Source organism: Cricetulus griseus, chromosome 7, assembly GCF_003668045.3.
Source record: "Cricetulus griseus strain 17A/GY chromosome 7, alternate assembly CriGri-PICRH-1.0, whole genome shotgun sequence".
NCBI classification, from domain to species: Eukaryota; Metazoa; Chordata; class Mammalia; order Rodentia; family Cricetidae; genus Cricetulus; species Cricetulus griseus.
In genome coordinates, this window is record NC_048600.1 from 101,525,100 (window position 1) to 101,550,111 (window position 25,012).

The window sequence follows — 25,012 nt, forward strand, 5'->3', positions numbered from 1 at the left end:
CGGGCAGGCAGACAGAATAAATAGGAGAAATCTGGGAGGAGAAAGATGGTGGAGCAGGAGGAGGAGAGGAGGACATGGGGGTCAGCCACCCAGCTACACAGCAAGTCACGGAGTAAGAAGTAAAGAAAGCTATACAGAAATAGAGAAAGATAAAAGGCCCCGAGGCAAAAGATAGACAGGATAATTTAAGAAAAGCTAGCTAAAAACAAGTCAGCTAAGGTATTTATAAGACAGAAAACCTTCTGTGTGATTTATTTGGGAGTTGGGTGGCAGCGCCCCTCACAAGAGTAAAGAGTGGAAAACAACACTCAGTAATACCCCAAACCCAACAGCAGCTTTGCCCACCCCAGCCTCTCCAAGTGCAAGAACACTAAAAGACTCTGTTCAAAACAGTTTATTTTATTATTTTTTTTGTCAGACAAACACATTGATTTCTGGACCACAGTAGAGGATGGAAACCTTTCACAAACTTATTTATTTGAAAATACAAATATAAAATTATACTTTCCACATCTGTGATGTGAGAGACTGCCATCCACATAGTATTTTTTTTTTTTTTACAACAGGGCTTTAAGAAAGCCACACACAAAGACCTGAAAGATGCTTGAGATATATATATATATATAGATACATATATATGTATATATATAAAAAAAATACTCACTACCAAAGTTCTTGTCAGTTTCATACTAAAGTATAAAAGTAAGGGTGAGGTCAGCCACAGTGCTAGGGAAAGTTTTATTTAGATACATTTATGTCCACATGAAACGCTTAGACTTGCATCCTATTACATATGGAATTCTGAGTTTAACACCATGAATGGCAAATTGGCTAGCCCACGCTACTCAAGAGCACACTCACAGACACCACACAGGGTGGTACAGTATGTACAGAATACAGCAGTAGGAGCCTTCCATTGAGGCTCTGGAACTGTCTCTCAGTCCTGCTCCTTTCCCCTCTCGTGCCCTGCCTCCCGGAAATGGAATCCTATCTGAGACAATACCTTCTGATTATCAAATAGCCGTGTTTGAATTATGGTTGATCCCCGAGAGGGGTCGGTTTTAATTATATGTTTGTTTTTGTATTTTAATTTACATTTTTTTGGTGAGAAAAAAAAAGAAAGAAAGAAGAAAACAACTTAAACAGTATAAAGTTTTGCTTCACTTCCAGCATTGCCTTGTGTAGTGTCTGGACTCAGCTGATCTTTGTTTTCTGCTGTAGCTGAGAGTGGGGGAGCTTCCCAGTGTCTCTGTTCTTACCCACAGCCTGCCCCTTTTCTCTACTCTCTCTCTCTGCCTGGCTGGCTTTTGCGTTCCCTGGAGGATCTGGTCAGTAAAGCACAATCAAGAAGAAAAAAACAAAACAAAACAAAACAAAAAACCCCCGCTCCCTACAACCCCCAAAATCTCTCCCATCCCTCACCTGCCCTCCAAATTCCCTCTGTTCCTGTGTGTCACTTCCAAATGATAGAGAGAAGTATGAGTTAGTGTTTCTTTTGTAAACAATTTCATATGCAATATAATACAGAAAGCATGGCTGACCTTCAATAAAAAAAAATGTAGGAAACTATATTGCTTTAGTCTCGAAGATGCTGCAGTCAGTGAACGGCAGAATGAAGCAGTGTGGTAGGGGTGGTGGAGGCTAAGTCCCTAGCCCTCGTTTCCACTAAAGATCAAAATAGCTTTTGTTTTTCTAGTTGGAATCAAAAATAATTTCCCCCCAAAATTCTCAAATGAAAAAAAAGAAACAAAATAAAAACAAACCAACCCCCAAAACAAAACAAAACTGGACACCTTTCAGGTCATTAGAACCCACAATTACCCAATGATTTTCATACTAGTCTAGCAAGATGTGTGTAACATTCACTGGCTGTGAATTGCTGTGCATTGAAACATTAAGTTGACAGCAATCGAGCCATGCTACCTTAAAGCCCAAGCTACAAGTTCAAATTAAGAGAATGGTTATGAAGGATAAAAAAACCTCAAAGGCCTATTGGGGCTTCATTTGACTCAAGCCAATGAGCGATGGGGATAGAGTGTGAGGCTGTTTGGTTTTCCCAAGCAGAATGAGGAAGGCCACAACCCACACACACAGTGGCTCCTGGGGAGGAAACCCAGGCTTGGTCATCTCCACCAGCCCCACATCCAGGCTGAAGTAGGAAGGGGACCAAGAGTCACTGCCACTCCATCTCCCCTCTTGGGAGGAGAGGAGCCTGGGGTCTCAGGCAGATGGATCTGGAAGCCAGAGAGTCCCCTGGTGGCTTTTGATAATGCCAGGGAAGTGCCGTTACCCAAGAGGGTTTCTTCCCTAAGGAGAAGGTCCCCGCAGTTGCTACTGAGTTCAACTGAAACAAAGACAAGGATGGACATCAGTGTTAAAAGAACTTACAAAAACTGTTTAAGATGGACTTCTAGATGAGGAGGGGAGACTAATGTGAACCTTAACCTAGGTAGCCACTTGAAAACATATCAGATGGTCACAAGATTTGTGCTATGGGCTACTGGGTCTCTTCAAAATGTATATAAACATCTAAAACATATTCACACAGATTATCAATTTCTTCTGAGCATCCTTAAAAAAATATTTTTTTCTCTTAGTAAAATCATTTTAATATACCATGCCTCCCTCTTTTAAAAAATAAATTAAAAAAATCCAGTTTTGCATATCTAGTGTTTGCATTTAAGGTAGTATGGCACACCCCTTCACAGAGAGGGGGGGCGGGGACCTACAAAACGCCATAGAGTCGGCTGGCGTTTGAACATTTTGAGACCTTGGGTTAGTTGAAACCACATCAAATCAGCAAAAGTAAAATAAAATTTGAACTTGGAAAAAAAAAAAAAGGAAAAAACTGCCCCCAAATTATTAGCATTTTTTTCTTTTCATAAATAAGAGAAAGTCCTATCCTTACTGGTCCTAAATCTGAATAACTATGTCTAATTTTTTTAAACCTTAATTACGTTATACCTATCAATATGTACTAGAAGAGGAGAAAAAAAGTCACTACGCTAGTACCAAGACAGCACGCTTACAAGATAGCCATTTTATACATTATTAACAAACGATGATCAACAAAGAGTCTTCTATGAGGTGATGGGGATGCGGAGAAATGGGCGGGGGCTGGGGACAGGACATCACCAACATGGACTAAAGAGTAATTCATTCCCTAACTAGACACTGAATTGCTGGGAATTTAGTGTCTCTCACTTTCTCTTTGTTGCTGTTTTTCAAAATAAAACTTCAATTTTGTTTTTTTTTTTTTTTACTTAAATAAGCTTTGTATTTTAAAAGCATCCAGCATTTTACTCAGTTTAGTTGTTTGGAAACTTGAAAACAAACAAACAAACAAACAAAAAAACACCCCAAAACCCAAAACCTTCCCAAACAACCCAGCATTTTATTTTAAAAACAAAGAACATGATTTTCTTTCTTTTTTTTTAAAGTTGCATTTAATTAGAATTTAATTATGATGGAAGCAGGCTTCTTTACTTTCTTTCTGAATTAGCTTTTTGGAGACTTTTAGGTTGAAGATGCTTTTGCGCTACCATGTCCATGAATGTCTATGTTAGTCTATTGTTAGTAAAATTTATAAAAATAGGAGTGCAGCAGTTCTTTATAATAAATGTCGCATTCAGTGTCTCATACTGGCTGTGCCTTAAGTACCAAATTTATAAACGTAACAATTTAAAAAATATTAATAAAATGTCAATATCACATTTTAAAAAAGAAAAAATATATATCCACACTACAATACGCTTTAATGCCACCTATTGAGTTGTACTTCTACAGTTTCTGTTGCCGACCTATTACCAATATTTAAAAAAAAAAAGTTAAATTAAAAAATATCCTTCATCCTAAGTGTCTTCCCCCAACTGAGGACCATATATTATAACAGCCAAATGTCAAACATGTGCAAACAGGAAACTGTCAGTTTTTCCCACCAGTCACAGTGCAGTGATGTTTATACTTTTTATTTTTAAAATTCTGTTTACATCTACAATAAATTAAAAAAAAAACTCTTCCATAGCCTCTCTGATGATACTTGCAGCACTGAGGTATCAAAAAAAATATATATATATAAACCGAAAGGTTGCTTTCCTAATTTGTAAATAGAAAGTGAGTGGAGAAAGGGTGTGTCATGCAGGCTTATCCACTCCTGGCCCATGGGCCCCCTCTCTGGGGGCAGAATGGGGGACAGGGTGAGGAGAGAGACAGAGTACCCTAGGGACCTTTGGAGGTGCTGAAATGATTGGACAATATAAAATGATCAGATATTTAAAAATTAAGACTGAAAAAGAATGTCCCTACCCTGCCCCTCCCCTAAGCCAAAACAGGTGTGCTTTGAAACTTTAAATATGTTAAATATTAAAATTGTAGCTTTGTTTTTTTTCTTTAAAAAATGTCTTGGGAAAAGCAGTTTTTCATATTTTAAATAAAAATCTAGCTAGACCATAACATTTGAAGCTGTGCACAGAGAGATTGCTGGGCTGGCAGGGTGCTAATGCGGTTCTTAGGTCTACCACACCAACAGAGGCGCTAAGAGTGGAGTTCCAGGTGGCCCTGGCAGCTGGGTGCTCTTGTGTTGTGTAGTTCCGGCTTCATCAAGGTTCCCTCCCCTCCCTCCTTCCAGGGTACCTAACTGCCTGGGAGCAACTCCCCCACAAAAATATTTTTGATTCTCTTTTTTAATAGTTTCTATGTAGTTAATGGAATTCTATTTACAACTTTTTTTGTTTGTTTTTTGTTTTTTAGAATTCACAATTTCAAAAAACCTTATAATACGACCTCTTTGAACAGAAAAAAAAGAAGTACTCATAGAAAAGGAGGACCCTCAAAACACGGCCGTCCTTACCTTATTGCCGAAAATAGACTTAGGTTAACAAAGAGACGTCACAAAAATGAACTGCCAGAGAGTCTGTTAAGCAGCCAACTGCATGTCACTTCTATAATGTAACATAGAGAGTCTATGCCCACCTCCCGCCCCGCACATCACAACTCTGCTTAAGTGTGTGCTAAAGTCCCAGATGAAAATTCTTACAGTCTCAGCATTGGTACCAAAAATGGAGAGTAACATCACCATCTCAGCATCCGTTAAAAGTGAGAACAGAATCAAAACAACAAAACAAAACAAAATTCCTTTTAAAGAAAAAAAAAGAAAAGAAAACTCCTTAATATATAACAAGTATACTATGGTTAGCTTTTCACTAGGTATTAAGCTAAGGTGACACTAGACTAAGTCAAAAATCACTACCAAATGTGATTCAGGGAGATTTCAAAGGGGAAGGGAGAAGGGGGGGGAGGGAGAGGGAGACCACCAAGAAAAACAAACAGAACCAAACCAAAATCATGGATTATATACACGTTTAAAAGCTGTTGTCTTATATTACAGCAGGTTGGTGAGATGAGATGTAGTCAACCCTCAATCCAAAGTGTGCCACCTCTGCTTGGGATGAGGAGTGAGGCTGGTGGGGATCCAGGTCTGAGGACATCACCTAAACAAAGGACCACTCAGAAACTTCGCCCAGTCTTGCCTGGACATCCAGGTATGCTCTGTAGGGCAGGGAGGTCAGACGTGTCCCGAAGAGAACATAAGTGGGGGAGGGAGAGAAAGAGAAACGTCAGGCACACATATGGTTCATTCCAAGGTCTCGACTACAGTTGTCAAGGGACTAGGTTGTGTGACTGTGTGTGTGTGTGTGAAAACGGCTGGGCTGATGGCTGACTTCCCAGCCTGATGCTGGGAAGAGGACAGACAGATCTGACACAGGGCTGGAAAGTTCTGGAGGTCATGGTGGGAAGTAGAGTCAGCATGGGTCTCAGCTACTTGGTCAGATCACACATGGATAGATAACCCCTTTCTGTTTAACTTTTGTTTTTGAAGCTATGTTTAAGAAAAAACTATGGTGGCACACGCCTTTAATCCCAGCACTCAGCAGGCAGAGGCAGGTGGATCTCTGTGAGTTTGAAGCCAGCCTGAACTACAGAACAAGTTTCAGAACAGCCAGAGTTACACAAAGAAACCCAGCCTCAAAAAGCCAAAAAACATCAAAACAAAAGTAAAAATAATCAATCAAATAAAAAGTGTGACCGACTGAAAAAATGTGAATTTGTACTAGGAGATTATATACTAAGGGACTGATGTTAACTATTTAACAAACAAAAACTTAAAAAACAACAACAACAACAACAACAAAACCCCAAACCAAATAACTAATCCCGGTTCAAGAAAATCCACACAGGTCCAGGATTCAGGTTTGCTAACTGGGTTATCCTGGATTGCCTGTGGGCCTAGGCTCTTCTGTGGATGGTACTAAATGTCAGAGGGTCACTTCTGCTGGAGACAAATGATGGGCCTGCCTGGTCTTTCACAGCTGCTTTGCAGTCATGTGACTTGACTAGGGGGTGGGTTTCAGACTGCTGCTTTCCTGGTTACTACTTTATCATTGTGTAGAAACTGAGTCTTAGGGTTGGAGGATGGACATAGACTGGGGCCAGACTCTACCTTCCCTAGGGCATGTCATAGCAGCCTTACGAGGAGGAGCGGGGAGAATTGGACACTGGAAGCCCCAGTAGCTGGCATCCCTAGGCAGTCTTTGAGTCCCTCTTTATTTGCTAGCTGAAGCCATCTTCAGCACTCAGAGTTCCTGGCCCTATCAGCCCTCCTCATTTCAGAGGCACCTTACTGTCCCCAAGCCCCCAGACCCGGCTTCATTAGTAGCGAGTAGCTCTCTTGAGACTGTTAGTGGCTTCTGGCTCTGCCAGTGATGGAGAGCAATGGAGACAAGGAACGGGAAAGTTCATACACAGGGTTTATTTGGTTAAGAGAGGCAGTGGAGTTAGTCGAGCAGCAACATAGGAGTAATCTAAACGATTTGTGGAGCTCAACTCAACTGAGTTTCTCAATTGGTCCCCATCTATGTGGTCTCAGTTGCTCAGAGCTAGGATCAATCCCCCAATTCCTCTCTATGAGAGGACAAACCCAGAGCTGTTCCCTCCACCCCTCGCCAGCTCCAAGAGTCAAGAGCTAATGGGATTTTCCAAGTAGGACCTATTCTAAGGCCTCAGCCATCACCTTCCCTCTTCTAAAGAGACACAGTGCTTGCCTTCCTATCTTCCAGCTTATATGCCACTACAAGACAGACGTCAGGAGGACAGACGTCGGGCTTCTATGAGGATGCCGGCCCTCTGCCGGCAAGAGCACCCTCTGGTGCTCTTCCCAAGCACGACAGATACTCGTTTTTGGAGGAGATTGTGGTAAGAGGCCTGCTCACTACCTGCTCTCTTCTGTCCCACCACCTCTGCATTTCCATCAAAGTGATTTAAAAAATGTTTAATTAACTTGAGCTCAGTTTAAAAGGTTAAGAAACTGGCAGGGATCCAAATTCACGTTAGGCAGGTGATGCTGTTAATTTAATTTGCTTTTCGTGTGGTGATCTTGATAATTACCCCATAGTTAACTGGCAAAAAAAAAAAAAAATGTTTTCTTTTCATGAAAAAGATGGAGTCGGGCCGTTTAGCTGCACAAACCCCATTGGCTGAGCCCCAGGAACACACAGGGTCAGTTCACAGGACTTTGAGAATGGTCCTGCTCCCCATCCCCTGGCCCTGGGACAGGCACAAGACCAATTTACCCGCCAATCCATCTCCCTGGAGTGGGCACAATGTGAGATCACCTTCCAGTTTCCCACACTCAAGAAAGAAAAAAAGATGAGGATGGGAAAAATACAGAGATGGGGCTAAAGAACCAAATCAAAATGGACAAATGAGGGGGGGAGGGGGGAGGGAGGGGAGAGGGAGGGAAGGAGGGAGGAGAGGCAGATGGATGAAGGTCATGATTAAAAGCTGAAGGAAGAAATGAGAGCCTAAGAGATTGGATTTTTTTTTTTTGTCCCCACTTCCTTGGAAAGGGGGAGAGAGAGAGAGAGAGAGAGAGAGAGAGAGAGAGAGAGAGAGAGAGATGTCATGTGATGAGATGGGCATGTGTGTACACGTATGAGCAGGGCACATATGTGTACGGACACGCAGGCAAGGCGGAGACGCATGGCAGAGACGGTAATACCTCAGAGTGAGATGGCAACGGAAGCACCTGCTCAGTGGTATCCATTTGTAAAGGCCGTTGCAATCAAAGGTCCCTAAAATTGCACAATTGTTAAGGTCATCAGTGCGCTATACATGGGAACAGATTGTCATACTCTGGGAAAGGAGATCACCTCTAGGACTAGAGTCTGTGGTTGCCAGCATGAATATGTAATTCTGAGACACTATGCATGGGGAGTTAGGGTGACACTGTCCCCAGCTCCCTCCTTTCCTGCCCTGTGATTCCCCCACCCAAGCTTGTATACTGCCCAAGGGGAAACCAAGAGCCAAACTCTGAAGGACTCATGCCCTAAACAATGCCCACAGTGACCATGAACCCCACAGGGCAAATTCAAGGGTCTCTCCATCCTCAGTCTCAACAGATGCATTTGAGGGGTGAAATGTCGGTGCTGATCCAACGGTGATGGCCTGTGATGATTTCAGAAATAACATCACAGTGTGAAGGTACCAAGACCCAGGTTTTCAAGAACAAACAGGGTGTGTGTTTCTTGCTGCTGAAAACTGGAACTGAGTCGTGTTCTGAGCACTGATGGACAGGCCCCCAAATTGACGCAGCTCTGGGCTGAAGAACAATGTTTTGGATCTGGTACTACAGTTGATACGAGGGGATTAGACTCATCAAACTACTGATTCAAGTAATACTGGCTTTGGAGGGAATAGAAAGAGGGCTCAGGAATCACAGGGTTGGCTGACATGTACAAATATGTGAATGTGTGTGTGTGTGTGTGTGTGTGTGTGTGTGTGTGTGTGTGTGTGTGTGTGCGTGCGTGCGTGTGTGATGTTCCTCCAATGCCAGGAGGCATGAATAAAGTTGCCTTGGTCCCCCAGGCTCTCACAATGGCTTTGGTCCCCCCAGCACAGTCCCAGAGACAAGAGTCTGCCCACTTTCTCCCAGATACAGAATCTGATGCAGGATGTAGCCTGGGACAGCAGACACCCCTATCTCAACTCAAAATCAAATTGCCTCCAGAAGAATGAGGCTGACTAGGGCTGAGACTAGCCCTAGTTTTTTTTTGTTTGTTTGTTTTTTTGGTTTTTTTTTTTTTTTCCAAAAATGGAGGGGACTGTCAGCAAATGGGCTCAGGCACATTCATGCTTACACACCAGGAGGGAAAAGAACAATACAATCTGAAAACAGCATGCAAATCTCTTAAGCAAATCTCCATTGCCTGGATTAGTCAGATTATAGAACCACAGAGCATTACAGATATCAAATGCATCTGGCCTTTGGGGGGGGCTGCAGCTAAAGAATGAAAATGGGAACTTACTTGGAACCTGGAAACTGTAAGAAAACATTAGCAAAGGAATGACCTGGGAAGGAGGAGCTTCCCCACTACCACTTTCCAGGTAGGTGGGAGTCCTGCCCACTGAGGTGAGGGGAGTGGCATGAAGACTAACCGCATGCCAGAACAACATGATTTAGGCTATCTGCTCATTCTCACTTTTTTTTTTTTTTTTTGAAAGTATCCTATTCTTACTTTGTAGCCAGGGCCATGGTGGTATGAGTGGTTCAAGGTTGCAAAGGCCAAAGGGGATGGAGGGATGAGTAGAGCTGTCCGTACATCTTACACTCCATGGCTGGGCCAGCAGATGGGAGCTTCAGCTGGCCTGCTGTTGATGGGGGGTCACCCTGTCTCTTCTCTGCCCTTATGCCTTTCCTCCCATGGGCTGTGTAGAGTTGGTGAGGAAGGAAGAGGTGGGAAGGCAGAGAGGTAGGTACTTACAGCTATGCCGTGGCCGAAGCCTGAGCCAGGCTGGGGGCTGGCTGCACTTATGTAATTCCCCACTCCGGAGTCCTGGCTGGCAGGGCCGTAGAGATCGGCGGCGACAGGTCCTGGGCTGTTGGCCCCCGGGAAGCCTCCGGGCCGCGCCGGGTTGGAGCCTGCCGGGGAAGCGGGCGCGCCAAAATTCGGTTGAGCACTGTAGCTATTCAGGACTGGTGTGCAGAGAATAGAGCTGGGTATGAGGCCAGAAGCCAGGCATGCACCGATCATTACAAGCCAAACACTCGAGGAAAAAAAAACAGCTGAGGCCCAACTTCTAACACTCAACCAAGGCCATGCGAAAACATCAGCAGGGACTCAAGAATAGTCAGCCCAGGCTATCACTAAGAAGCTTGGAGCTCCAGAGATAGATAGAAAAAAATAAACAAAAAACAATCATTCAACACAGTATGGCAACCAACCGGAGGTGCTTCACTGCCCACCAAGTTATCACAATAGAAATAGGTATATATGGAGAGAGAGAGAGAAAGAGAGAAAGAGGGTATTTCTAAAGCCGCCCCTCTATTTACACAGCCAGAATTCATGAATTGACTGCCTCTAAATTGCAGTTGATCTAGATTTGGGCTCAGTTGAGACATGGGCATTCACAGTTCCATGCAAACTAAACAAGGAATCGATTTCCTTAGACTACCTGCAGTTGTTTGTTTAATGATTGAGATTAAATTATCTATTGACAGGAAAACAAATAGCAATTTTGATGTCCTTTCTGCTAAGAAAAAAATCTTTGGGTCACAGGATTGGATTACATTCCCTTTAATTTTTGTTGTCTGATGTGTATGTGTAAGTTTTCATTTCGTTTCATGCTTTGTTTTGGGATGCTACCAGTATAAAGAATAGATCTCAATTTGTTATGGCCATAATGTGTTGGTGTTTCTCTTAAAAGTAAGACAAAAATAAAAATAAAATACAAGAAATCTCTGGAATTCTGCATCCCTCCTCCTCCCGCCTCCCCACTGGCTACTCCCTCCCTCCCGACCCCTTCCATTTATACCCTGCATGAAAGTTGGCAATACTGAAGTGGTCACAGGATGGGATATGTCATGGAAAGTTTGGGCATCTTAACAGTAATGATGGCGGCAAAGTCCTTCTTTGGGGTGCAGAGCAGGGGATGGAGGGAGGGGATGGGGTGGGAATGGTAACCTGAAGGTTAGCTAAGGCTGGGGTGGAGCCAATGGTCCTAACAGGGTACCCAAAACACGAGCCTCCAACCCCCTCATCTACATGGATAGAGAGGACAAGTGGAGAGCGAAGTGCCAGGCGAATTTAAGTCTCTTTATTTTTCCTCTTGTGGATTTAAAGAAAAAAAAAAAAAAAAAAAAACCGATACAAAAAACACAATGAAGTATGAATGCAGAGGATACTAACAAACCAGCTGACAGCTAAAGTGGGTCTGACCACAGTGCATTTTGGTAACATTATCTCAGGCAGAAACCCCAGACTGGGAAAACCAAAGCTCAGAATGTGCCTTGGCTACAGAGGGAGACCTGGCATCCACACAGCCAGAGACTGAGCACTGTCTGGGGGAGGGGCGGCCAAAGGTTGCACCACCTTAGGTTTCATCTTTGCTTATCCCTAACCCCATCACACCTTTCAACTGAGGCCCCTAGACCGTCAAACAGGTGAATTCTGCCTCAGCTTTACACCCTCTTAGTAGATTCAACTTTACTTTCTGTTTAAAAAAATTTTCCAGCATAGGCCTTGGGTGGTGGCGCGTGCCTTTAATCCCAACACTTGGGAGGCAGAGGCAGGCCGATGGATCTCTATTAGTTCCAGGCCAGCCTGGTCTACGGAGAGAGAGCTCTAGGCCAGCAAAGGCTACACATTGAGATCCTCTCTTAAAAAACAACAAAACACCCCTCCCCCAAACCCAAAACAATTTCTATCATAAAAGTAAGCTCTTATTGGTTTTGAGCGAGTGTGAGGCTGGCAGCTGCTAACATGTTTAGAAGAAGGCTCACATCTGCCTCCTAGCTCCTGTGGCATCTCTCCTCTGCCCTGTAACAGCTGTCTTCCATGGCCAAGAGAGTATCTGAAGTGAAGAGTGGAGTCCCTCTTGCCCGGGACCTGTAGCTGGACAACCTCACTTCTCTTGGGACTTTGAAGAACGTGGAAGTGGGCTGATTCTTTCCCCCTTGCACTTGTCACAGGAGTGAGAGAAGAGATTCATGTACTTGAGAAGGACACAAGATGCAAAGTGGCCCAAACCAAGCTGGGCTTGGGCTCCCGCTGCAGCAGAGGAAAGAGGCACTGACGCCTCAGGAAGCCCTTGGGCAGGATGAGCCCCTTTGAAGCACTGGCCCAGAAATTAATAAACAAGACAATGGAGAGAGTGGGTTAAAGAGGAGGGCAGGGTAAAGAGGCTTAAAGCAAGTGAATCACTTATTTGGAAATGTACTGGCAGACAACCAAGACAGCGGAATTTTTGAATAAAGAAGATTAAGCCTGCAGATAACATTTGGCACTTTTTGCTCATGGAGGCAACTATCCAGCTGAGATATCCAAAAGGCGGCACTATCTTGGTGGAACATACCTTTTCCACCTGGGATCAGCAAATGTACAGAGCTAGACAGTGGGCTCTTGGTCTACCCAGGCACCAACTCCCTCCCTCTACCGAGGAAGGAATTAGCTTGCTTTGACTTAGGGTTAGAGGGTGGGGCAGGGCTGGGAAAGGGCAAGTGGAAGATGGAGGGAGATTTTTCAGCTTCTTTCTCCTCTGGTAGGATGTGTTTCCAGCATGATACTAGACAGGGGCTGGAGAGAAGGAAGGCAGGAGAGCCATCTGGAGAACTAATCCAGCCAGAGAAGGATAAGGGCAGCATGCCCATGGAAGAACGCGGTCCAGAGAGACCTCTGTGGAAGGCTTAGAAGGCAGGAGGGCCGCTGGCATTCTCTTTACCCTTGGCAACTTTTCTGGTTCCATGAGCACTTGGAAGCCTGGTGCTTGAGGTGGTCTGGAGGGAATTTCACATTGAGCTCACCTTAGGCCTACAACACCCCTTCCTATGCAGTCATATGTCATCAAATGGTACTAACAGCATAATGGGAAGAAAGGCGCTGTCCTACAACGTGGCTTCCCACCACTCCCAGTTCCATTATTACACACTTGCTCAGCCCAAGCCCCAGTGAAGGCTGGGAGACTTGGCTGGTGGGCAGAGAGTACGGTTGGCAGGCAATAAACACCAGTAGTTCCAAACTGGTCTCCTTCTCCAGGGACAGCAGAACCTTTGCCCTGATAGGTTTGGCCATGGAGGAGCGATGTCTCTTCAGGTTCCACAGTCAACAACAACTGTGGCTCCTGCAGCAGAAGAACCGCACTCCAGACGGCAAGCAACCTAAAGCATATTTGGGAACACTCTTCAGAAAGGGATAGGGACAGACACTTGGTTCTGATAGCCAGCCAGAAGGAAGCTGGGACAAAGGACTTTCTATTTTTCTGGAAATCAGTACAGTTCCACATATTAAGTGTACTACTTGGCTGCTTGATAACCAGGTCACCCAAGAACCCTCTCCTCCTCCAAGCTGTAAGAGGCACAGGAGTGGGCAAGAAGCCAAGTTCCTGTGAGGTGCTCTCTGTGAAACGAAGGGCTCATCCTTAGGCACTAAAACTCAGTTGAAGGAGTCAGGTTTGGTCCCCTCACCCCAGGACCAGGTTAGGAAAAAGAGAGGGGACATCACTTTTCATGGGTATAGAAGGACATCTTGACTATTGTGTGGCTAGTCCAGCTGTGTGTGCGTGCATGTGTGCAGTAATATCTAGAAATATCAGCATGTCTTCAGCAAAAGCTGAGACTGTCATATGGCCTGGGACAAGTCCTGTGCTAGGTTGACAGTTTGGCTCACTACGGTAAGGAGGCTCCCTTCCCAGTCAGCAATTCTGAGCAATGTCCACAGCCCTGGCTTAATTCTCGGTTGGTTCCTCCTTTTGCACCTGACCCCCAGCATCCTCTAGGCTTTCCCAGTCCAGGCAGTACCCTCGAGAGGAGGCATAATAGAGAGAGGAGGGGGACACTGGACTTGGAGTCAGAAGAACTGAGTTTGACCCTGACACTTGTGTGCCCTGGTCCAGCCTGTGTCCTTATCTGTAACACATGAGTAATGCATCCCTTATGCAATCCGAGTTATAGGCTGCTGTGAGAATGAAGAGGAGAAAATGCTCCATGACTTATCGGGTATATGCAGAGCCCAACACAGGTACTGTATGCATATTTAGCAAAATCCAATAGAGGAAAATGCAATCCATTTGCCATACAAACCTGAAGGTGAGTTACAAAAGGGTCTAATCCATCCATTTGGTGCATTTAATCACCCTGGACCTGAAGAAAGTACTCTTGGGGGAGGGGCAATCTGAAAAGCTGGGACACTTGCCATGCCTCAGAAGGACAGCAAAGCAAGAAGAATGTATTTGAATGAGAGTTGGAGGCATTTTACATGAAATGAAAAGCTTCCTTATGCTTAAGAAAACACCCGGATGGCTGACCCAATGAAGCTCTCTTGTCTCATGCCAGAGATGGGAGCAGAAATGGACCAGCAACCTATGCTGGGAACGCAGATCCTTACCTGGGGATGCTAGGCTAGAGCTTCCCAGGCAGCTTCCCCCACACTTCTAAAATGAGCCAGGGAGCTACCGCCTCTATGTGGCTGGCTTACAGACTCCCCTCTAACAGTCTGGTGAGTCTAGGCCAACTCCACTGAGAAAGCACCTTGGTCTGTTTTGATCTGAAAATGGCCCTTACCCTAGAAGCACATCATCTACCTAACTTACCGAGGAAGAAACCAGTATGGTTCCCCACTGTCTCCAGTCACACCCGATTACTGCTACGCTGCTGCTACGTGCTCAGTCCTGAAGGTCACATCCCTGTCTGCCCCAGCCAGAGATCCTTTGTGTCTTATACGATACTCCTTATATGACCAGTATACATTTTTCTGTATTACAAACATGCTGAAGGATTATAGAATCCAGGGCCAGGACTACAGACTTAAGGATGGCCTAGCATTGTATCCCAGCCGTGATGAAAAACTATGTAACAATCAGTGGTCAGCACATCTCTGTTAGGAATGGCAGGGGAGAATTACCACTAGTGCACACTACTGGGCCAAGGTAGGTGAAAGATAAGGAGACAAGAGGTGTCAGGCAGGAAAAGCCACTCACTCAACAGCTTTTAAGATGGGCTCCATCACCCTTGTGTAATAGATGAGCAAACCCAGGGTCTTAGGACTGAACCCCATTCTAACTTGAAAGTACACATGCTTTCAGTCACGACATGGCTCAGGTAGCCCTCTTTGAATCATAGTTCAGTGCTGCAGACATCACTCTGACAAGCCAGGGAGGCTCCCCAAGTTTGGGTGGTGCCTAATAAGATATGGGGACCTCCATCTCTGCTGAGGACTAGGTCACCTTGCACTCTCATAAAACCAAGAGCCATGCAAAAACCAGAACTGCAGTCAGTGTTGGGAGTCAGTAAGCAGGAGGGGGCACTGGCCAAGCCTGAGCCCTTACTGGGGTTCCTGCACCTTTCAAAAGTGCCTGGACACAGTGGGGTCCCCAAATGACTATCTCAAAGGTCATCCCACTCTGCTGGGCCCAGAGGGGAGCTGGGACACCTTACAGCTGATTGGCATTTATAGCCTAATTGCATCTAACAGTATCTCAGTGCCAGGGGATCCAGCAGCTGGGTGTGGGTGGTAGGTGGTGGGTGAGGAGGGTGTCCAGGGCACAGTCCTTAGAGGACCAGTACAAAAGGCTTTCCACTTGAGCAGTCCTGTCTTTAATGATTGTAAAGGCACAGGAGTTTAATCCATTTTTGATGTAAGCACTAATAGCTCTGTGTCCTTGAAGTTCAAAGCGGGCGCATACATGTCACTAATTAACCAAGCGCAGAGCCATTCAGCTCCCTCTCAAGTTCCTAATTAGGTCTTTAATAACAAACAAACTCCAACCTTAGCAAGAGGCCCCCATTTGTCAGCTAGTCTAGGAGTATGCCTGTTTTTCTGTTTATGGTTGCTCTAAACTGTTTGCTCCTAATCTCAGGCTGGTCTCAAAGAAGGTAGAAAAGTCATGCCAAAGAGACCAAGAGCCCTTAAGGCTATCTTTGATGGTGATCTTGTTGGCTTTGGTAGGTAGAAGAGCCCTGAGCCCATAGGGACCCTAAACCTGTCCTGGTGACCTCTCATGCTGGGTGTCTGTGATGGTCAGGGATGCTATGTAGCTATACAACCAACCAGGACTTGAAGCTATAACTACATGCTGGCTTTGCCTTGGGTTCACCTTGCCAGCAACAAGTAAGTTAAGAAAAATACTCCCAGATGATTCTAGCATGAAGCACAGTTGCACTGACTCAAATCTTCAGGCTGACTTGCTCATCAGCAGTGATTAGCAGGTCTTTTGTTATTGAATTTGTGTATGTATGGTCTATCTATGTATTGTGGGTGTGTGCACATGGAGGGCACAGAGGCCAATGTCAAGTGTCTTCCTCTATTGTTCTCCACCTTAGTGAAGACAGGGTCTTTCAATGAACTTGGAGCTCACCTATTTGGCTAAGCAGGCTGACCAGTCAGCTCCAGGGATCCACCTATGTCTACCTCCCCAGGGCTGGGATTACAGATGCAGCTGTGCCTGGCTTTTATGTGAGCATCAGGGATCAGAACTCAGGGATCCACTTGCTTGCAAGAGCACGCAGGTCTCTATTAACGAACACCATCCACAAAGGCAGAACCCTAAAAGGTCCTACCAAGCACACTTAGTGCTGGGAATCTGACAGACTGAAAATGTGATTCTAACTCTGTAAGCACAAGGCCTGCCACCTTCATGCATCCAGCACTCGACAGCTGAATGTTCTCAAGTGCACACTCCACACCCCCACCAAATTCTCTATCACTGGGACGCTCCTGGCTTTCTCTGCAGGCTATCCTTAAGCCACTGTCATTTTCACTGCTTATGCCTCCTAGGACAAAAGATCACGAGCTTTGGATATAGCAGCAATACAGAGCTGCAGAGCTGATGTTACCTACCAGGGCTTATAAGTCTGAAATCCTCATTTAGTAGAGGTGGAAGCATGCCTGGAACCATGTCGTCTGATGCCCCGCCCTTCCTGCTATGGGTTTATCTTCTGAGCTATTTCTCACTCACAAGGCATCTCTGCCCAGGTACACCTCTCGGCCATTTGAACATCCACTTAGCTATTTGAACTTTGAAGGTCAGGACCTAGGGAACTGAGGTGATGAACTCGGCATGGTCCCTAGCATGTCATAATGAGTTTACTCTTCCAGACAGGCAAGGGAAAGAGAGGCTGGCAGGGGAGCCCCTGAAATCTCAGGGGATACTTCAGTGGAAGGTTCAAAGGTTGTCATGCTGGAATAAAAAGAAACCGTGAGGCCAAAGACAGTGAAATGAGACAAGGTGTTTCTTCCAATCATGGAGCTGCTGCTGGGCTTCTGGGCTTCTCTAGTGGGGAGAGGGGCTAGGTTTGTGCCTAATTGACTTTCAGAGTCCAGGGTACCCTGGGTGCTGTGTTTATCTGTAATGCAGAACTCTCCAAGGCCAGGGAACAGGGCCGGGCTGCTTTCCTCACACATCAGTCTCCACCACAGGCACCCACCCAGGCTTGCATTCACTGTTTGCCACGGGCCTGGACAGACCACTTTATTAATATTAATAAGTAGCCAGGAACAAAGGGCCCATTTATTTTTAGCCTTCTTTAATTGTGTAGTAATTACTCATCTACAAAACAAATGAGCCCCTGTTTGCTGTTGCTATGGTACCTGGTGCCCAAGCCTTTCTCCAAGAAGATTGGGCAAGGCGTCTGCTTCATCCATGGACACGCCCCTTTCTCCACCATTGGCCCACAGCAAAGCCCCAGCAACTGGGTAGCCAATGGTCTCCTTGCTCTAGGGCTGTGCTGTTTTTCCCAACCACTTTCCAGGTGCAGTTTGTCCTCGGCAAAGGGAAGGATGCTGACTCCTCCCTGCTGAGAAGTCTGCCTTCTCAGGGATTCCCTCCATTGCTCCATCACCTTGGACAGTGACTAACTTCCTTGAGGCGTATTTTAACCAAAGGTTCTCTTCAAATAATTCCATTCAGCCTGGCTCTCCATTGTGGGACCACACCTCTTCTGGGTCTCCTTTGTCTGACATTGGTCTGAATGGACACAGGGACCAGGTCAAAATGTCAGCCAAAGGACAGCCAGGCAGAACCATGGCGGTGAGGCTGCAACAGTAGCAGGTGCAAAAAACAAAAACACAACAACAAAAACCATAGCATGTCTCCCGAGACCACTTGTAAATGATTTTGGGTTATCGCCTCCCCTAAGGATAGGAGAATTGAGTGGGAGCAGCTGCGCCTTTCTGTTGAGTGTTTAAAAGTTGCAGTCTCGCTCAACCGTTGCTACACAGGTACAGCGCAGCGTGTGCTGATAGTGGCTGAGAACACAGGCTGATGGTGCAGGCTCAAATCCTGTCACTGCCACCTCAGATAAGCTACTATCTTCCCCGAGGCACAGTTTGTAATCTTTAAAATGGTAAGGGGACTGATGGCACCCATTATGGTTTCAGAATTAAGTGGAGTATGGCATGTGGGCTTGGCACACAGCACTTGGCTGGCTTATATAATGTGAGTGACTGCTGATGAACTGTTATTGTTGTATTATTAAAGCTGGGGAGTGGCTCTAGTATTCTCTCATTAACAAGACACCCTTCTTTAAGGGAACTTCCCAGAAGGTGTCTACTTTGAGATGTTGGCAGGAACTCTCCCATTCCACGCTAGAGCGGAAAGCGCTGTAGCTCTCTTACCCTCTGACAGACTAATCCCAACAGCCAATCACAGATGCAGTACTCTTTTGTCCCTTGCCCTATGGTGTCCCAAGCTGGAAAAGGGAGACCTTTCTATTAATATTCATAAGCATCCAGAAACAAAGGGTCCCTTTATTTTCTGTGCACTTTAATTGCACAGCAATTACTTGTCTATACTATCTATACTAAGATTGCAGCCTTGGCTTATTTCATCTCCTGCAGGACTGACGGCCTGTCTCGTATGGAAGGGCTGTCATCAACCATACTGGTGTCCAGGTGTTGCGGTGCAAACCTTTAATCCTAGCACTTAGGCAGAGGCAGTTAGATCTCTGTGAGTTGGAGGCCAGCCTGGTCTACAGAGTGAGTTTCAGGACAACCAGAACTACCCTGCTTCAATGTGTGTGTGTGTGTGTGTGGTGGGGGTGTGCTTTTCCATTTGTGCTTGTGTGTGAGTGCACACTGGTGTATGCACCTGTAGCAGCTGGAGGTTGATGTCAGGTGTCTTCTATTGCCTTCAGCTTATTTTTTTGAGGCATGGTCTCTCACTAAGCTTGGTGCTCACCAAGTGGCTGGACTGGCTTGGCCCGTGAGCCACTGACATCTTCTGTTTCTGCCTCCCCATTGCCGCACCTGGCCTCTTCACATGGATGATGGAGATCTGAACTCCGGTCCTCATGCATGTGCAACCAGGACTTTACCAGCTGAGCCATCTCCCAGTCCATGGAGTCATTTTAGTGACTCAACCTCAACTGCCATTCAGAAGTCACCAAGAAGCAAGGTGGCTGAGGACACAGAACAGAGGCTAGGGAACCCAGGTAGGGGTCACCAGGTATGGCTTTCTGCCTTTCTGCTAGAAGGACAAGAAATGGCCTAGCAGTAAGAATGAGGGCAGTGTGTACCATGAGGGCAAAGGAATGGGAACCAACAGTCCAAGGAAGGCAGTGGGTGACAACTTGTCAGTGAAAGTAGAGGACATGTGGGGCAATGGTGTCCCTGTCAAGGAATGTGTAGTGTGTCTGTCTTCCAGAGTCCCAGGAGCACACACAGCCTCGCCTCCTGGACTAAGGGGATGGAGCCTAGTCATCTTTCTTAGATGGTTTTGTCTTTCCCAGTCTACTGCCAAGAAGAATTTGAACCAACCCCCAGGCCACAATGTGGGCATCGTGACTCTCGACTGGCTTCAAGGTAGTCCAGTCTCATTAAGTCTGTATTACACTACCTAGTGCCACTCTCCCACTCCCAACCTCTCAAGGCCAGGCTTCTCTCCTGGCTTTGCTGGGCACTCTCTGACCATTCAGGAATATAGCTAGATCTCAAATTTGGCTGTGTGATCTGTCCTCCCTAGAGGCTGTGAGTCTCCACAGGGCAAAGACATACCACAGAATCCTTCTGCATTCCGCCCTAGTTGCCATCACCATGGAGGTCTCCTACTCTTCTCTATGCGATGAGCTCAGAGCTAGCTCACCATGGTGATGGAGACAGATGTACATCCAGGGCTATACTATGTAAGAATTATTTGTGACTTGTCTGCCTCTTCCACTCTAACCTGGACAAGGCTGCCAGGGTATGCCAAGCATGAACACCTGGTGTCGCCTACTGGTTTCCCTTCTTGTTGTCAATGTGAATCTAGGCTCCACAGCTGGGTACCAAGAACCCTCTACTCTGGTTCTGTCCAGCTCTGTAGCCTCATTAGCTGTCCCCCCCCCCCCAACACTGCATTTAATTCTCCAGCCACAGGGAATCATTTGCAAGGCCTCAAATGCATTTTTTTCTGTTCTAGACGTTAATCACATCCCTCCTGTGCTATTCCTCCACATGGAACAGATTTCTGTGACTGGCTTTTTGGTATCATATTGCCATTAATTACCCATTGCCTTCACACCAGGCTGGCAGGTCCTTAAGGGTGTGGACGGCACTTGTGTTCATCCATGAACCCTCAGGAGCGTGGTAGGTGCCTCTGGTTGTTATGACAACTTAATTTTCTTTCTCCTTATCAGTCCCCAAGTTTTCTTTTGGGACTTGGTCCTCCCCACAACCCCCATGTACAAACGCCATTTGGTTTAGAAGGAGATAGGTTGAATGTACAGTGATTGGTTCTTATAACACAAGCCTTAGCCAATCAGCATAAAGCTCCTGCAGTTTTGCTAAAAGTCTGGGCCACCTTCTGCATTGCCTTGCACTGCACTGCACTGAGTTTTTGAGGCAGGTGTCATGCAGCTCAGGCTGGCTTGTATTGGTTATGTAGCCAAGGCCCTGAACTTAACTGGATGCCATTCTTCTGGGTTTGTACAATACTAGGGATCAAACCCAGGACTTCTTGCATGCCAGGTTAAGAACACTACCAACTGCACTACACCTCCAGCTCCACCTCCTTCTTTACACAGGACAGAGTGACCACCTTCCAGGAATTCTCACACCCCTCAGTACCTCCACCAGCGGGAGCGGGTCTCTAGGCCCCTGCCCAATATGCTCTCCTCAATTGTACCCAGGAGACCTACTGCACTTTCCACCACTCCTCTAGAGCACAGGAGTGCCGGCCAACCCACTCAAGGGAGAGGCAGGAACACGTCATCCACTGAAAACCATTCCACTGATTTAAAGACCATTAACATTCCCTCACTCCATTCGCTTCAGGATTAACTTACACTTCGGTCTGGACTTTAAGGCTAGTCACTAATTGCTCTAGAGTTGATTTATCAAGTGCATGGTATTTCTATTACAAAATTATTGATTGTAGCTGATGTATTGTATCCTCCACAGGGCTGATCCAAAAGCCCTTGGAAAATGAACGAAGCTGAGGGCAGCGGCAGGAACCTATTAGAGATTCAGTGACTTAAAACCTACCACCAGTCTTCACAGTTAAAGTCCTGCATCTCTTAGAGATGAAAATTTTAATGACAAGCTGGGAAATGAGGTGTTTTCCAGAATGTAGGCCAGGGACCTGAGAGATGGACACTGAAGTGACACCCTGTGGGTAAGGTAAATCTAGCTAGTTTCAGTACCTAGTCCTGATGGGCCAGAGCATTCTTTCTCTCTGGGCCACTGTACTGATTCTATTTATGGCAACAAAGTGACTGGATCCTAACAAGAGGCTCTCTCCATGACTTTCCCCACACATAGGCTACAGCTCCCAAATGGATGTTTGTTGCTAACACAGGGAGGTTGACAGGAAAGTAGAGAGAGCTGTCTTGTGTCTCCCCACCTCTCATCCCCCATCAGATCTTGCTGACAGAAGTGCAGAAAAGCTATTTGCAGAGGTGAAGGCACACACAGATCCTTTTCCCTCTCTGTGTGTGGTACATGCATGTGTGTAGGTGTACTTACCTGTGTGTGTGTGTGTGTGTGTGTGTGTGTGTGTGTGTGTGTGTGTGTGTGTGTGTGGTGTATGCACGTGTGCAGGTATACTTAACTGTGTGTGTGTGTACATGTGTAAAGAGGCCAGAGGTTGATGGCAGGTATTTTCCTTTATTGCTTTTCACCTTATTTTTTGAGACAGGGTCTATCACTGAACCTGGAGCTTGCTATTTTAGCTACACTGGCTGTCCCAGGGGCCTCCAGGATCTGGCTGTGTGTCCACCTAATGCTGGAGGATACAGGTATATGCTGCCACATGTTGCTCTATCTGGTTTTTCCAAGGTCTGGAGATCTGAACTCAGATCCTCATGTTTTCGAGGCACATACTTTACCCACTAAGCCATCTCTCCAGCTCACTTTTCTGTTTTAAAACAAAGTTGGAAGTGGTCGTTATCGGGCCAGAGACCACACTGTGAGAAACGGACTCTCCTGAAAGCCACAATGTACCTGCTATGTCCTCTGGATCGAGGCTACAGGATGTCCTCCAGCATGTGGGGATAGAGGTGGAGGGCTTTGAGACACTTTCACAAAGGTGGCAGCAGAGATTCAGAGCCATCTCAGAAGGGCTGGGATGTCTGTGCCAGTTTCTTGGGCCTTAATCTCCTCCTCTGGTTCAAGAGAGGCTGCACGGTCCTGGGATAGGCATGCTAGTCTGTCCACCTGCCTTCTGGGATGGAGCTCTAAGGTTTCCAGACTACAGGCACCATAGCCTCCTCCTCAGCAAACCCATCCCAGGATGCAGGATGCAGGATGCAGGTCAGTAGCCTGGGGTTCTGCCCTCTGGTTCTGCTCCCAATTGCTGCCCCCACTCCCTAGCCCCAGGTCAGTTTGCATCTGCAGCAGCATCGAAGCCTAGACTCAGCCATTTTCTTCTGCCTGCCTCCCCTGTCCCCAGGGGGACCTTGCAGGAAGGATGGCTCCTCCTGAATTTTTCCACCTGGAGCCTTGGTGTCCTCATTCTGTCTGCTCTGGCACATGCTCAGTTCCTATGTGTTCAAACTCTGCCAGAGCATCGAAGCTTTTTTTTCTCCCCCATGAGGCTTCTGTTTTGTTCTATCATGACATAGCCTTTTGAAGATGGCTATGGATTCTGTGACCTTTTTCCAATTTCTGTGTCCCATGGTAGATTACCTGATCCTATAGGTTCTATCCCATGGCCGGATCAGATGTCATGCACCCTGACACGCAGGTCTGGGTACTAATTACTATTCTCACTTCATATGGTCTTAGAAAGCTAGGGTCAAAAGCTCCGAGGTCTCTGGCACTCCCTTATGGCTTATCACACATGCAGAGAAGACAGTGTGTTCAAAGATGGTTGACCACACATGCCCCAAGTAGAAAACAAAGGTCCCCCCTGCAAGAAAACCCCTCTAGGGAGACCTAGGGGGAAACTGAGTGGCCTCTTCTTTGGCTGTCACAGGCCCATCACGCTTCTCTCTTCCCTGCAAAGCTGTGCCAGTCACCTTCCCACTAGGGATGCTGGGCCATCACCAAGGGATGCTGGGCCATCACTCACCCCACTGGCCCCTTTCATTATCACCACTCATAAGAGGCAATGTCAACATCAACCAGGGACAAATGTACTCCCTGTCTGCAGGGGCTGGTGCTCCCAATCCCTTCCCTACCATATCTTACCTCCCCCGACCCACAGGAGCAGATGACACAGGCTGACCATTTCATAGGGACCTGTGTCCCTGAAGGGCTCAAGGAGAAGCTGAGCTTAGAGAAGCCTGACTGATGGTCTTAAAACAGAACAAAACAAGAAAAGATTTGTTGCTTTGGTCAAGAACAGTGTGGGGAAGATCAGACCTTGGAAGAACCAGATGACTCCTTCCAACCCTGGCTCCACTGGCGTCTGCTATGGTGAGGCTAGAGCTGAGGGTGGTGACCCAGTTCTAGACTGGGAGAGTGGGGATCGTGAGGAGAGGTGGTGGTGGCTGATGGCGAGAACATGGATCCAAGCCCCTTGGCAACATTGAAAACATGGAACCCCTTCTCTTTCCTAGTCCCCATGCTATCTTTCAGACGGCGGTGTTGGGCCGCGCCTTCGGAGACCCTGTAATATCAACTCAACAATGCATTTTCTACAACTACAGCTACAGCTACCAGGACATCTACTACAATGCATGCATTTAGTTCAGTCCCACAGATACATACAATCTAAGAACAGGCAAGGGAGGTGTGAAATGTTTTACTAGACAACAGGTGTTTTGGAGTTGTAACTGATAAAAAAAATAGAAAACGAAAGTGTACAAAAAAAAAAAAAAGAGACATTTCTCGAGAGTTGGGTATGAGTTTGTTTCTTGAACTGTTTCATCTGAACAAGCAAAACATGCAAACCAGCTGGTACTAACAGGAAGCTGGACACTGAGAGAGGATTAATAGGTGTGGACAAACCTTCCCGCTGAGCGTGTTCAGAAGAGTGTTTGAGAGGAGGTGTGCAGGTCCTAGTGTAAGAGGCGGGAAAGTATGCCTCAGAGACACTCTCTCACCGCAGCCCCAACCAAGCAAGAGAAAAGACAACAGAAACATGACTGCTCACACTCACCACCACCATCAGGAGCTCACGGCACTAGACTGGAATAAAGCTGGCAAGTATAAAGTACAGTAAGGAGTCCTGGCTGGGGCCTGAGGGTGGGCATGGGTAGGTGGGTGATACCAGGGGGTGCTCTGCAAGTTCTAAGAGTGATACACAGACCCACCCATGAGGTCACCCCCCCCAAAATAAAAGTACCCTGAAAATTGGTACTGCTGTCCTCAGGTTGGGGAGAGGGGCGGTCAATTGTCAAACTGGATTTATGTTTGGATGGGACGTGATGGGGGGTGGTGCCGCTGGAACTGAATGAGTACGATCAAAATAAACAAACTCTTGACTGAGCACAAGAAAGGATGATGTTTCAGACTTCCAGGTGAACGTGAAAGAAAAGTGACCACTGATAGTGAAGTTATCTAGGAGTCGGCAGAGGCAGCCCCGGCTGGGACACCTGTGCCCTGCT

The 25,012-nt window shown here is 46.3% G+C and overlaps 1 protein-coding gene across 1 annotated transcript in view; it reads right to left on the reverse strand.

The window, feature by feature from the left end:
* Window positions 1-379: 379 nt before the first annotated feature.
* Msi2 (musashi RNA binding protein 2) overlaps window positions 380-25,012 on the reverse strand; it is a 367,643-nt gene continuing 343,010 nt past the window's right edge. The window contains 3 exon segments of the mRNA XM_035447710.1: window positions 380-5,547; window positions 8,057-8,129; window positions 9,819-10,030. Of these exon segments, the coding sequence (XP_035303601.1) occupies window positions 8,088-8,129; window positions 9,819-10,030 (254 nt within the window). The 3' untranslated portion in view covers window positions 380-5,547; window positions 8,057-8,087.